Source organism: Coturnix japonica, chromosome 8, assembly GCF_001577835.2.
Source record: "Coturnix japonica isolate 7356 chromosome 8, Coturnix japonica 2.1, whole genome shotgun sequence".
Classification (NCBI taxonomy): domain Eukaryota; kingdom Metazoa; phylum Chordata; class Aves; order Galliformes; family Phasianidae; genus Coturnix; species Coturnix japonica.
In genome coordinates this window covers 2081156-2096439 of record NC_029523.1, presented here as the reverse complement: position 1 = coordinate 2096439, position 15284 = coordinate 2081156, and the positions used below count along the sequence as shown (strand labels likewise).

The 15284-nt window shown below is 38.3% G+C and overlaps 1 protein-coding gene across 4 annotated transcripts in view; it reads left to right on the top strand.

Moving 5' to 3' along the window:
• The window catches only part of NEK7 (NIMA related kinase 7), a 58651-nt gene extending 43762 nt beyond the window's left edge, over positions 1-14889 (top strand). For 3 of the 4 annotated variants that reach the window (XM_015869364.2, XM_015869362.2, XM_015869363.1), the window contains 2 exons: positions 2234-2347; positions 8070-14889. In XM_015869364.2, coding sequence (XP_015724850.1) covers positions 2234-2347; positions 8070-8180 — 225 coding nt within the window. In that variant the 3' untranslated portion in view covers positions 8181-14889. Of the gene's footprint in view, positions 1-818; positions 845-2233; positions 2348-8069 lie in introns of all 4 variants that reach the window. The other variant, XR_004308176.1, reaches the window with a different exon arrangement.
• The last annotated feature ends 395 nt before the right edge of the window (positions 14890-15284 follow it).

Sequence of the window (15284 nt, the reverse complement as noted above, 5' to 3'; positions counted from 1 at the left end):
ACGTAAGTGCTAAAAAGTATATTTTAGACTGAATTTTAGAGCCCCTGGTAGTTCTGAAACCTCAAAAACGCTGCCACCGGAGTTTTAATTGATATGCAACAAAGTAGACTTTACTAATTAAAATCAAGATGCTGTGCTTTTGCTACACGGACCTTTACATGGGGAAAGTAGGTTTTACACATTTCCTTTTATTGTTCAGCGCAGCGATTGCATCCTTACAGGGTTGTAGGTTGGTGGCTTACAGTTCAAAAAAAAAAAAAAAAAAAAAAAAGAGGGAGGGAAAAAAAAAAGAGAGGAGAGAGAGAGCTGCCACCAGCCCCGAAGACAGACAGTGGGCTTTCGTCCCTCAGACACCCCCAGAATACTAATCAGGAAAGTCAGACCCTGGAGGTCAGGGAGCAAGTCAATCATTCTAGCGATCGTCTCAGTGTGGAGGATCAAATTAGCCTGAAAAATTCAGCTGCTGGGAGGAGAGGGCGAGCAGCTGTCAGGGGCAGCAGCGAGATGCACTAATGAACCAGATGAATAGTGCAAAAGCTTGAAAATAAAAACAGGACAGTTGACATTTTTCATCTGTCAAAGCAGGAGATGCATGAAAATATAGTATTCCTGTTTTAACTCCTTAGGGGACATTGGGAATTTTTTTTAACACTCTGCAGCGTTCAAACAAAAGTACTTTTTAATGAACACCTAGAGTACAAAAATGAGTATCTGTGCATTTGTTTAGGATTTCTGCACGCGTGCAGAGCCTGCAGTTGATTTTTCTCTCCTTTTTTCTTTCCTTTCTGTTCCTTTTTTTTTTTTTTTTTGGTCTTTAGCTTGCATTTTTAACGTTCTTTTTAAGGTAAGAGACAATAGCATGTGAATCCCAAAATTAACAGCATTGTGGTGATGTGGTTATAGAAGGTTTGGGAGGAGTGTAGAATTGAACCGTATCATTGTATTCGCTTGGGGAGCTTTAGTATGATTTATTCTTAATGAAGTTTATATGAGAAAGTACTGAACTACTCGTGAGATATTTTATTAGATACCGAACAAAGGTTAGAGAATTCGGGCACTTCTTTTCGTATGTTTTTCCCAGCAATATTGGTGCTTTGACACGAAAGAGTTAAGCTGATATCTGGAAGACCAGAAGACAGATGAGAGCCATTTTCAGCTTGTCCTGTCCCTGCTGAAGCTCACTGAGTAGCACAGCATGGACTAGCGTGTTTCACACACACTCTGCCTGTCTGGGGAATGTACACATTGTCCTTCCAAAATCAAACTTATTAGCACATGTAGAAAAGGGTGACTGACTTTGGGGCAGCGCTGTGCTCAAAGCAGCGTTCGTGCTGCCGCGGTTCAAAGGCTCGGAAAGCTTTGAACAGAATGGAGAGGTTTTAAATGAATTTTAAGATTTGTAATCCTGCTCGCCATAGCACTGGTTTCCACCTTAAATGTCAAGTTTTGAACATTGTCTGGTAGTCAAGCCTAGGCTTACTAATACTGCTTAGAAGCTGGTTGTTTATGTAGGCATTCTCCAGTAGCTATTTCCACATTCTTTTATTACAATGGTAAAATACGGCTATGGGTGTTAGTTCTCTACTTCTGATGATGTTTTGGGAGGCAGTGTTAATTTTTGAAATAAGGTGGAATAACAGGTTGAATTATGAGGGTATTTTTGTAACCTTTGTTAGCATTACTAATTTAAAAAAAAAACACCAAATACCAAACACCCCACAACACGATACCAAAACCTTGCAGCATTTTATCCAAGTCTGTCTGTGGGATGTTCAGAACCTGCTACTCTTATCCAGCATTTTTACCGGGCAGTATTACTTTATACCAGATGATGTTTTCAAATAAATGATAAGCTTTGTTCCAAAAGCTCTTGAGAGGACAATTATGTTGTGGGATTTTTTTTGTCCCCTTTCTGTGGTGCAGAGCCTCTCCTGACTCGCAACGATAGGTAGAACTACCCACATTTTCCACATAGGGTATTGATACCAGTGTTACCATGTACAATTAAAGCACTGTAATATTAAAATTGTGACAGGTGCGGCACAGAGTAAGTATGCAAACTGGTTATGTTGATAGCTAAGGAACTTACGATTTTAGCTCTGTGACAGGAAATCATAAGTCATTAAAATTTGCTTTTGATTTGCTGGTGTTGCAGGTTTAATGGCAAAAAAAATACTGAAAAAATGAGTGTACTTTAAAGGATAAAAGAAAACTGTACATTTTCCTTAAACAGATGGCTGCACTGCAGAGTCCCTTTTATGGTGATAAAATGAACTTGTACTCGCTGTGCAAGAAGATAGAGCAGTGTGACTATCCACCTCTCCCTTCAGATCACTATTCAGAAGAAGTAAGTAATTTTCCTGTTCATAGGCTAGATCCTCATTTTAGTGCTGGTACACTTCCAATGAAGTAACGAACTTGTGCAGTTTTATGTTATTTGCAGATGATGCCTGTAAGTGTTTGCTTGTCCAACTTGCTCAAGTGTTTCTGTCAAAACATTTCCCTGAAATGGTGTAAAATTTTGGGGGGATTAAAGATGGGAACTTCATCCTTTTAGCTTCTTAATTACATTTAGCTTCTTTGCAAGTATGACAAAAGGCTGTCCTAGAACACGCAATGCTGTGTACTACATGTCATAGTGGGATTGAGTCTTACATATGGATTATGCTTTCCTAAAAGCACAGCTATACAAGTTTACACTTGGCAATAAATCAGCGCGCTAACTTTGTTTTTCTAGAGGCTCCCATTAAAATTGGTACGATGTAGCTCACGAGAAAACTGAATTTAGTTCCGTTTATCTGCATAATACAACTACCAAGTACTGTTTGATACAATTGAATGGCAGTTCTTTTACAAGGAAGGGTGGAAGCTAACAGTAAATCTCAGAGAAATGTAGCAGGACATAATATAATTGTATATCACAGCGGGGTATGTTTTAAGTTGATATATAGCAATTCTTTACTGTCATTAATGCACTGAAGGGGTGTAGTTCCTTTTTTATTTTTTTTTTTATTTTTTTTTTTGAAGCTATAAAATGGGAAGAAACAAAATATTTTCTTAAAGTAACAGGATTAAAAACCATATAAATGCTAACTGTGAAATGTTTCCCACTTCAAAAAGGAATAGGGCGGACTGATAGAAGCCGTAAAGCAAAGGATGAATATCAGTAACCAATTCTAATAGAATTCAGCCCGTGTGAATTGGAGATTACTTGGAAAACACACATAAAAACCAGCACCAAAATACCTTCTAATAAACATAAGGTTTTCTGCATTTTCATTTATAGAGCAGGGATTGTAATTCCAAACCTTGAATTTTTTGCTTTCAAAGACAGTGATTGGACTGTTAATAAAAGATAACTGCCCAGTGTTTTGTTTTGTTGTATTTACAGTGACAGTTTTTCCTCTTATGGAAACAAAAACTGGACTTAAAAGGATAATTCTGTGACTTGGCAAAGGATGGAATTTTGATCTATTGTGTAGTATATGCAATAAACCTCTTTGTGGGTTTACCAATTAGTCATTTTACCTTGGCCGTTGTTAATTACTATTTATTGTAGTCTATAGATATGGCAGTTCACATAACCAACTCAAGAACTGGAGGCCTAGAAATACAGTCGGGTGTGAACAATAATGCAAAATGATAGCAAGAATGTCAGGGGCCGTTCTTTGTTGTGTCATTCATGCTGTCTTCCTTTTTCCACGAAGCGCATGAATATTTCACATATCTGCATCCTCATCCTCTATTCTTCTTGACTAATTTTCAGACTGTCTGCATTTGCATTTCACATGGTAGCTGATTAGGAGATGCCGAGTGCAGCAGTGAAACCTCAGCAGGCGGTTTCCATGGTGACCTTCAGCAGGATTTTAATGATGATACCACTAGTGGTTCGTTGAAGTTGGCCTGCCTGCGGGGCTACTTCGCTGCAGCTAAGTGTGAAGTTGGATATGCGGATTCCCAGCCAAGGGGCAAATATCAAAGCCTGGCCCAGATAGAAGGTCTTAGAGTTGGGACAGGGAAAGAGGTTCCACCTTTTGCTTACCTACGTGTAGCTTCCAGTATTGGAAGCAGATGCAAAGCACAGGTTACGTTTTCTTCATTTGAAAGAAGACGTTTACTTCTATGCTTTGGGTAAACCAGGTAGATTAAAATATAATGAGAGATTCAGAGCTGTAATATATATGGAAATAGTAACTTAAAAGAAGTAATCAGCTGGACTATAGAGATTGCACTGAGAGCGTTTCTTTTGTTCCAGTGTGCAAACTTGCATTATCTGCAATGTATGCAAAAAATACCCGTTAGTTACTGCACCAAATTATAATTAAAACAGAATCTTTTTCGAAAAGTGCTTTCTTAGCACAAATAGTAGTGAAAAAAATAAAAATAGGAGCAAGCAAACATTATTTACTGTATTAACTTACTCTCCTTAATGATCTGCTCTGGTAAGTCAGGTACCTACTCTTTAACCAGATTGGGAACACATTTGGAGCAGTAAAGTTCAGGGGTTTCTGAACACTCAAATCCACATGTTCTGTAATGAAGAATTTTCTGCAAGAACCATTTCTTTGAGTATTCATTGCTGTATCCTATGATGTAGCAGTGTAAACACTTCCATTACAGGTGCTGGGCAATTGCTTTTTGGGGGAATCGTATATTTTAATGAGATAAACTACTAGGATTTCTAATCCAAAATTTAAATTGTGTTTTCTCAAACTTTGTTGAGCAGTAAGAGTTACTGTCCAAGATTTTTGAGTGTTTAACAACTTCACCTATCTCCGATCTTGAATATTCCTTAAGAAACCTGAGGTTCAGGGTAAGTGCTCAGTACTTACAGCAATATGTTTTACTTCAGGGATTTGAAAGCTGGGGCTCCCTTGCCACCCCCCAGTCAATACTCATAAAATCCTGTCAGCCAGTATTAGTGTCACATTGCTTTTGTGGTAGGTGAAGCCTGTTTCAGTCTTCACTCTGAGGTGCTTTTCCTCACAAGTCTGTAGCCAGTCCCTTGCCCAGATGAGGCTGAATGCGCCAGCAGGTCTAGAATTGCCATGTGGGTTGCCAGCATTCCTTCCAACACTGAGTCTCAGGAAGGTCTCCTATTCAGAGAAAGGTTTGTGAGTTTATTATTATTATTTCAATCATCCAGGATTTCTTATAGGAAAAGTTTTCTGTCTCAGTTGCCTGACAGTGCCAAGTACTTGCCTGTCACAGTGCTTAGTATTCCCCCCTCCCTTTCTCCTGACTTGAGCGATAATTGTTTATTTCATAGCTGAAAAACCTGCTAAAGTTAAAGAAAGCGTATCCCACTGCTCCAGTGTCAGGCTAAGCTCCAGGCTAAACACAGTCATTGTGCTAAGTGCACAGAGGAGGTTAAGAACAGTAAGCAGCCAAAGGAGTTTGCAGCTTGGGGATGTGAGGATACAACAGGAACTCCTTCCAGCTTGGTCGTAAGTCTGTTCTGCCTGTTGGCCAGTCTGTGCCAGTTAATACTAAAAGAGTTACTCTACCTCTAGTGGTAATCTGACTTGAGAACCCCAGTGCCTCTTCCTGTGGTACTGTCAGGCTTTTCTGCATCATGAGAATTTCATCAGTACTAGAGGGGCCGACTCTAGAGGGTTCATTCAGATAGTTGCTCAAGTAGGTAAAGAAATATTACTATGGCCAACTATTAGCAGCCAGCATGAACCCCTTTTCAGTTGTTAGGGACTGTCTCCGTGTGTAACTATTTTCATTCTGCTATGCTCTCTTACAACTGAAATTCTGGGGACGGGAGGGAGAAGGAGATTTAGCAGTGTTAGCAATAGCTGGCATTTAAGTAGTAAGACTCATAGCCACATCAATGACTACCATTTATATTTTACTGTGATAACTGCTAAGGTTCGTTACCACTGGTTGAGTTCATCTCCTGTACTGTGTTGAGAAAATAATCTCTGAATAAACTAATTCACAGCTGTCCCTTATTATTAACATTCTCATAAACCTTTTCTTGCATCTGGGCAGTAGTAGCTACATGGTCATTTTGGTTGGGGTTAGTAAATAACTGTGCAAGTTGCAAACAGCAAAGGCATCGTGTAGGTGGTTGGTTTCTCTAAGTGTGCTTGAAAAGATGAGTAGGGCTTGAAAGCGTTATCTAATGCAGTGATGCCATTTAGCTTGTGTCATTGCAACCATTGAATCTCCATGGCCATCTTTGAAGCTCTGAACCAAAGTAATAAAGCGACTCAAAAGGCAGATGTCCTGTTTAATGACTTTATTTTAGACTCAAATAATTTATTGGTTCTAGTATTTTTTAAAATGGGAAAGTTCAGTTTAGAAAGTGAAATCAGTTGCCAATGGATCACCAATTAAACAACATGGAGTGGACTGGTGAAGCTAAGCACAACTTCCCAAGCTTTTCACAGGTAAATTTATTGGAGGATCTCCTTGTATCATTTTGACTACGGCTGATTTACTGGTAAAAATGCGAGAGAATCACATTATTCCTCCAATGATAGCTTTATAGGTGTCAGTCCTTCAAGATCTTTTACTAAGACTTTATTTACGCAGTTCTACTGAACAGATGGAACTCTTCACAGATAAAGATATATGTATATGTACAAGATTTGATGTTGTATTCCCCTGATAAATTTCTTTTGTATTCTCTTTATAAAATGTTTACATATTTGGTTCTAATTTCAGGATTGGGTTTTTGATGTTCTGAAGTGTTTCCTGTTTGCCACGCAGGCTGTATGAGCTGTTGCACGGCAAGCTGTTGCTCTCTGTTAATATATTGTCGGCTGGTCACTTTGTGTCCCAGCTGTTGCTTCTACAGGAGCTTATTTTACTTTTTCTATTACATTTTGGTAATTATTTCTTACAGTAGTTCATAATTTCCAGTGTTCTGTTTCCCAGATAATTGGGCATTATTGTGGACTAATAGTTTTTCCTGCCGGTGGTATGATATTTCTATTCACTGCCTGTCAGAATGAATGTGCTAACTTTAAAATCCATTAGTCAGATAAACTTAACATGCTTGAGATTCAAATAGCAGGTGTGTTGCTGGATCTGACCATCAACCAAGAAGAGAAACATTAAAGTAAAATGATGAGCAATCTGATCGCTGTCTTCAGAATTCACCTGATATATAATTCATCTCATATAGAAGTATTAATTTCCCTAAAGCAGCAGAATGTTTTAGTGACAGTTTTTGTATTATTAATTGTGGAGGAACTTGTGTACAGTGTGTGCTGTTTGCAGCTTCTGCAAACAAAGTTGTAGACGGTTGTATGTAATGTTTCTTCCTTCAACTTCTGGACTTGCTGCTCCGGCGCATTGAAATTCATCTTCAGAAAAACTAAGAGTATAATTAGAATTTAAAATCCTTCTTGATCTTCTTGTACAAAGCAGGAAGGGAACTCTCTGATGGCACATTTGAATATGCTGCCTGTGTTGCCTTTGAATAATCACGGTGATCAGGTCACTCTGCTAGTTGCAGGAATTAGGTTTTCTCAGTAATACACCTAAGAATGCTTCTGTGAACATGTTTATTAATTGTTTCGTTCTATAAAGGGGGAAAAAAACACCTTACAAATAAAAACTAAGACATAGTCCAAAGGGTATTTACTTCAGTATCATGTTTCCAAGGCCAACATAATGTGATGCTTCCTCAAAATACTTTCCCAACTTTCATTTTTAAGTTCAGAATTTTACTAAGTCAAAGGCGGAGTTTTTAAATTAAGAAGTCCTCGCTGGCTTTAGCAGGAGTTGCCATTTGAATGAGGTATTACAAAGTTCCATGCATGTTTGAAGTTACATGTTAAAAGAATTAGAACTTAAGTCTCCTTGTTACTTTTTATGCTGATATTTTATTTTCTGACAATAGTGTAAAACAACAACAGCAACAAAAATAGTGTTGCATACATGCATGAAACTGTGTGCATTATGTGTTGAGAGAGAGCACTGAGCGTGTGTTTATGCAGAGTTGCTGTGCTGGGCTAATTGTTGTCAGTCTTTTCAATTTGAATTTAAGAATGCACAAATACTACTTGGCAGGATTGTTGGCTTTCTTACATGTTATTTTCCTCTCCTAGCTGCGACAGTTAGTTAATATGTGCATCAACCCGGATCCGGAGAAGCGACCAGACATAACCTATGTCTACGACGTAGCGAAACGTATGCACGCACACACTGCGAGCAGCTGAACAGACAGCAGATCCAGAAGATCAGAAATGTTCAAGTGCTTTAAATAAGTCGTCCCACCTCTTTGCGTTACAGAAATGTAATTATTTGAAGCTTACCATTGTGCTTTGTAAACTCATTTATATACGAACTTCAGTGTTTTCTGTTTGTTTTTGTTTTTATTTTTTTTTTAAACTTTTTACCAACTTGCAGATTTAAATATGTAAAGCATAACTTTAAAAGATACTGAGAGCCACTGCTTTCCGTGTTAAGTGAGTTCAAATATGTTTTCTTCACTGACAAAATGTGTTCAGTTGGGCCTCAGTTCTAAAACACGGTTGCACTTTTGCACAGGATACAGATATTAGGCTTATGTAGAAGCAAAATGTCTGAATCTCACACCTTTTTAGTAATTTATAGGAAGTATGAATCAGCACAGTTATGTTTATTTTAATCTTAGTTCTAAAAGGGGTATAATTATTGTAGAAGGTTATTGTATTTTATACTGAATTATAGTTTGCAGTTCTCAGCACGTGAGTAGACAGATGACATGATTAGTTTTGTGCTTGCCAAACATGATGTAAAAATAGTTGGTGGGGAAAAAAGCCTTACACTGAAATTAATGTTAACGTCCCTTTTCATTATGCTATTCTGTCATAATGCACGTAAAACATTTGTTGGAGGTTTTATGGGAAAATTTAAGGTGTTGATTCTGCAGTTTGATCGTTTTCAATAGCCTTGTGCAGCACTGCCCCGGGGCAACGCAAGTCTGCATAGCTGAGTGTTAAAACCGTGCAGATGCTGCCTGTAGTGAATAGTGCTCTTCTGAGGCCAGCACGTATGAGAGGATCTGATTAAAGGATGCGATCTTTAAGTTACAGATTTCTATTTCTGTAAATGTCACTGGTTGTAGAGTTTTGTATTTAAAATAATTGGACCTTATAATGCTGTATTTAAAGATGCTTTTAAAGTACCAAATCTTTTGGAAAATATATAGTTGTGTACTAAAACAAAATATATTATTCCAGAGTATCAGATTTTGTATTTTGTATCCTAAGAAGTAGCTTTTTATTTAGTAAAAGTAAATTTTAGCACTTATGTTTCAGAGTAAGTTCCCACTTCTGTTCTGGAAATAAGTATTGGTGCAAAATGTCTGACAGGTATTTCCTTATTGAAAAGGAGAGTCACGATATTTTGGTTAAATCTTAAAACCTTTCTGGTATGTTTCATATTGTTTTCATTGCTAAGGGAAAAAGGGGTGTTTGTAAACAGAGATGGAACTCAAATTTCCTGAATGTCAAGAATGAACTTTTTTTTGAGAATACCAGAACTGTCAGAACAGAATTGTTACCAATGAGATTGCTAAGAAGCTGTTAGTGTCACCTAAGCCTTTTGTTATGTGGGTAAAAAGAAGTTAGTTGAGAGAAGATCAGCAATACATATATCCACACGGAGGTTCTGTATGCAGTCAGTTCCCTGCACTTCTTGTTTTGCTGATTTTTTTTCTCTGTGCAGCTTTTTTATTGGGTGTAATGCCCAAAGAATGCAAATCTAAATGGGGGAAATTTGGAGTTTGATCAGTCGTGCTTTGGGCAGGGTTTGTTTTTTTTAATATATTTTTAAAATTTAGACATAATGTGGAAATTCTGTTTGGCAACGTGCAGCTTTTAAAAATTATGTGTCACATCTTCATCTTGGTGCATTGTTTCTCTGCTGTTTTGTTCTAATTTCCAGACTTTGTTAGGACAAGTCATTTGTTTTCCTTCTTGCTGTCATATTTACTTGATCTTGTCTTGTAGGACTCCAGTGGAACAATGTATAGGAAGAAAGTGCTTGAGAAACCTTGGTTTGTGTTTAACAACTTCTGTATTTACATTCATGTATTATCTGATAACTGTATTTTAAACAAATGATGGTTATATGCTCAGATGTCAGAGCAAAGTGGTTTCTATTGGCAGAGGCAGCACCATACTTGCTTGACTGCCATGGTTAGTTTTTAATATGCATAAGAACTCCAGTCATTCTTCTCTGAAATGGACTAGAATATTCCAAAGACACTGACAAAAAAAACCTAACACAATCAGGCTGCATGCATCTAATGTTATGCATCAGGTATTATTACTTTGCCTGAAAGTAACCAGTTTTCCTCCCCCTTTTTTAGAAGTATTCATGGAATAAAGAAATGATGAGCTAAAGGTTAGCAAATGTGTAACACGTTGGTGTGGGTGTGGGGTTTTTTTGTTTGTTTGGCTAATTAAATTTTGTGCTGAGTAAAAATATTGGTTGTTTCTATTTTAAAAACTGTAGAATAAATGGTACAAAATGACTCGGGTACCAAAGTTTGTATTTGAGAAGTCTGTATGGGTTCATGGAATTGCTTGTGTAACTGAGGTTCTAGAATCTATCCCGTAAGTAAACAGCCTAGCAATGTATGAAAACAATGCTGTAATAATTCCATATGTGCTGTACATTTTGTAGACTGTTTCCTGTTATAGGAACAGCATTCTATTTGTCATCTTCTGTTGCTGGTGAGATTTGGCACTGTTTATTTAAAACTATGGCATTACATGTTTGTTTTTTTTAAGATGAACCTGTTATATTTCTAAACAAAATGCTCTGACCTGTGCCCCCTTTTGTTTCAGTAGAACTACAGTATTAACGTGTTTCCTGACTGAACTTCGAATGACATTGCATTAAAATCTCATCTACTATCTTGAGAGCTCCCCTGCTGTGCAGTAGCCTAATAAAAATAAAGCGTACAGATATCAAGTACAGTGTAAAAATAACAGTGATTCTATGATATTTTTTCGAACTTTTCTTATTGCAGACACGCTACAGTAGTTGCTGTTGGTCTTGCAGTCAGCTCACTGTTCCCAGCATTTAATTATAGGTGAGTGTTCTAGAATCGTAATGATAGGAAGTACATCCAAGAAATTTCCATACCATTCGTCCAAAACTGTATCTAAAAGCACTGCACTGAGTATGTTCATAATTGATTATAAGCTGTGCCTTTATCTCAAATTACTCTGAAATTATGTGGAAGTACCTGAAAGGCTTGAGAATCAGGAAGAGCTCCTGTTTGTGACCCCAGCTTTTTTGAGCTCCTGTCAGCTCTTGTTTACAGATAAAGCATAAATTTTGGGGTTTTTTTTATGGGATTTCAGTAATTTTGGGTGACCCTTGTTTGCTCACAGTGAATAAATAGCAATTAGTAGGGTACCTATAAATGGTGTGCTCTGTTCTTTTTGTATGTCTTTGTTTTGGTAGAACAGACTTAATGTATTTTTCCCCACTTCAACTTCAGCGATCCGGCTACTTGTGGTATGAGCAGGCAATAGAAGTACGTGTTCTTCTTGTAATGAGCTGAAACTTAAAAAACATGCCAGTGTACAGGAAGATGAAATACAGTATTAGATGTGTCTGGGCAGGCGAGTGTTTTATTCATGCGCACGATTAAGACAGCCGTGAAGAGTGAAATTGTTGACAGAGTCTTGGAAACGGAAAGGGACTTGTATTGCCAGTGGTCCTCAGCTATCTCTGAATGGGACCCAGAAGTGATGTGATGTTTGCTTTCAGCAAGCCATCCATTTGGTCCCTGTCTTGGCAGTTAACCAGAGAGAAGAGTATCTTAATGGCTGAATTTGAATGCTGGTGCTAAATGCTGTGTCAGGTATTTGTGCTTTTAGGAACTGAAGGTTTATGTGAGAGGAAGACAGTCAAGGCCTTCAGCTGGTGTTCTGTGGAGAGTTGGTTCAGTCTGGAAGTAGAAATGCTGAATAACAGAGTTCAAATAGCTTCCCCCCCATGTAGTTTTAATACCATCAGTATTTTTATACCATCTTAGCAGTCTGAAGTTTTTCCAATGCTGCCACATCCCCGTGTCAGCTAATAGCCAATGACAGTGCTGATCTTTTGGATTCTGATCTTTGCTCTGGTCTGGTTGAATAACTAAATCTTCCCACAGAGATCACTGAAGAGGGGAAATGCAGGCTCTGGGCATCCCCAGTGATTTGACACTTAGTTTCCAAATGTGATTCACGTTGAGATTTTTAAGGATTTTTTTTTCTAGTCTTTGCTCCTTTCCCTAAGCCTTATTCTTGGGATTCTTGTTCTTGATTTCCATAGTCATCCCCTGCCTCTCCTTCGTCTTCCCAGTTGTCTCTTCCCTTTTTCAAACTTGAAGTTCTTGTTTTCCAAATGGCCGACAACAGTTCCATTCTTTCTTTGTGGCTTTGCTGAAATCCACCCACTCCTGCCTTCTCAAATGTTATCCCTAAACATAGGCAAGCTGGATGTTTTGTTTTGTCTGGATCACTCCTTAGCTCCATTGTTCTTTATTCAGTTTTTCTAGCTGCCACTTTGATTTCTAGCTTTAGACAGATGCTTTCCCTGCCTCAATCATTCCCATGACCTCGTCTTTACTAAATACTGTGTGCTTTATTATCTCTCATTTTTAAATTCCCTGTCTCTGATCACTACCTGCTCTCTTTCAGCATATCTGTCGTTCTCTCTCCTTTACCCTGTCACTCACTCCTTTTGGGATCTCCAGTCTGTTAACCTTTCTGACTCTTTTACTCTTCTCAGCTGCCTCTTTCCTTCACTGGCCTTACCTCCTTTGACTCACTGGTCTTTATTTTCATCTCTGTCTGCTTCTCTGTATGTTGTTTCTTTGGTTGCTTCTCACAGTGCCCTGTCTCCAATACCTTCCCTGTACATCTTCTCGTGTTATTTCTTAATTTCCATTCCTCATTTTCTGGATATCGCTGCAGAATGTCAACACAACAAAGCTTTGGACTCAGCTCTGCCTTACCTGTTCTAATTCTCCTTCCCAATGGACTTTTTAACCATTTGGGCCACATCTTCTTTCTTGGTGAGTTTGCTTCCAGGTTTGCTTTTCATTTTAGCTTTTATGTGTTTGCTTGTTTGTTTGTTTTTTTTCTTCCCCAATTGTTTTGCTTTCTTAGAATCTGTTTCTGAACCAGGCCTCTGCCTCTCACTGGTGTGAGTTTGGCCCTTTAACTCCTGCAGCTCTTGTTTATTTCTCTTTGAATGACTTTCAGGAATGACTCCTTCACTAGCAAGAATTTTCTCTTTTACTCCCATCGTGAAGTGTATGGCTCCCCTCATATTAAATACTTATGTTTAATGCTTACCCCTTTTTCCCTATTTAGCATCCTCTTATTTTATGTACATGAATCCCTTCTCTCTCTGTTTTCGTGTCTTTTGTTTTGCCATGTCATTCAAGTGTCCCAAAGCTCCAGTGCCCCCTTCCCCAGTTTGGCTCTCTGATGGTTCAGTCTCTGGATCATTTCTCAACTATTTGGCCAGCTTTTAACTTGTTGATTCAAAGATCTGACTTTTATTCCAGACTCCCTCTAGACATTTTTCCAACATCCTTGACGATATTATTCCCTTTCTCTTAGTTGCTGTTCTCTATGTTGTGCCTAACTGCAGTTGCACTGTGTTCCATTGCAGGTTAGCCTACATCAAATCAAGCCAGCTGCAGATAAGGTAGCTTCTGTACTTGCAGCAGTGCTGCAGGTTCTTACCAGAAGCCACACTTCTGTTTGCCCTCTGGGGCTGGAATGGAAATGGAGCCTTTTTGCTGTGTTAATTCTGTATCCACGTGACCCTAATTTGGTGTCAAATCAGATGTGCTAGCAGTGCACTGCATTGTTTTCTGTATACACATACTATTAGCCTTCCCAGCTGTAACAGGCTTTCAGACTTGGAAGTCTATGTTTGCAGACATTCACTGATGATCACATTGTCTGACCTTTGATTACTCCTGGTTATTTTATTCTTATGCATCTGTTCAAATTGAGTAGCAAAAAATGTGATTAATTATCCATTAAACTAAGAATTTTTAGCGATAGTGTTTATTATTTTTTTGATTATAGGGTAGAGAAACAGATATCAGGATGTTTGTGTGTATATATATACACACATGTGTATATATATATATTCATGTCTACAAGAACTCCTCTGAAAGTAATGCCTTCTATGTTATTAAGGTGGCCAGCAGTGTTGGAGGTGGATTTTGGTGGTATGGCGGGAGAGGCTGAAACTTCCCAACAGTTGTCTGTGATATTTTTTTTGCTGTGTGGCAGGTGGCAGCAGTGGGGCAAAATGGTGTCTGATGTGGAAGTGCAAATGAGTCAAAGGTGTGTTGCTGATTTCCTCCATGTGGAAAATTTGGCCCTTGTTGACACGTGTGGATGCTTGCTGAAAATTGATGGAGACCAAACAGTGGATGTGAATGCAGTGAAAGTTGAACTGCTTGGGCAGTGTTTTCTTAGCAGTGATGCCATCATAATAGCTGTAAAACATTGGTTAACCTCAGCTGGTGCGGAATGTTAAGAGCACAGCATGCTGTTCATTGCTGGTGAGAATGCACAGCTAATGGTATTAACTGTTGAAAAACAGTTTGATCAAATAGCGTTATCATGCTCTCTTATTTCCATGGAAGCAAATAGGAGGCATTACTTTTGGAGCAAACTATGCAGTAAGTACTTATTTGCACCGTAGTAATTCTTTACTTAGAGAGTATCAGTTCCTGGTTGGTAAAAAGCAAATTCTTTCCTAATGTGTGTTGGATTTCTGTTTCGTTTTTCTTGCCAGCTTGTGTAACTTGTTCTTTTACAACTGCTTTAATGATGTGTGGAGGCCTTACAACTTTTGTGTGATAGAAATCTTCTGTTTGTGTGGCAATAAAAAGAATGTAAGAAATTAGGTACATCGAGTCCTTCCTTAATAGTTTCACTGTTGGTTATTGAAGTCCAAGTGGTAGAGACCAGCCTCAGACTAGGCAGAAATGGTCTTCAAGACAGTAAAACTGAGCTGGGATTCACTGCTTCCTCTCCACTTTCTAGCTCTTGATTCTCTGCCTTCACTAGGAGCTTGCTGAGGGCACTGCAATACTACCATGTTAAAGGCTAGTGGAAACTTGAAAACTAAGTTAAATGTTAATACTGATGGTCTCGTGTTCCTGTGGTGTCCTTCCTCAGAATGACTGGGAGATCTTTCATTTAAAAGTGATTAAGAAGTTCTTTGTATTTAGAAGTAAATGACTTCTACTACTTAGATGTCATCAGTACTTAATTTCTAAACCTACTAGGTGTTTCCCA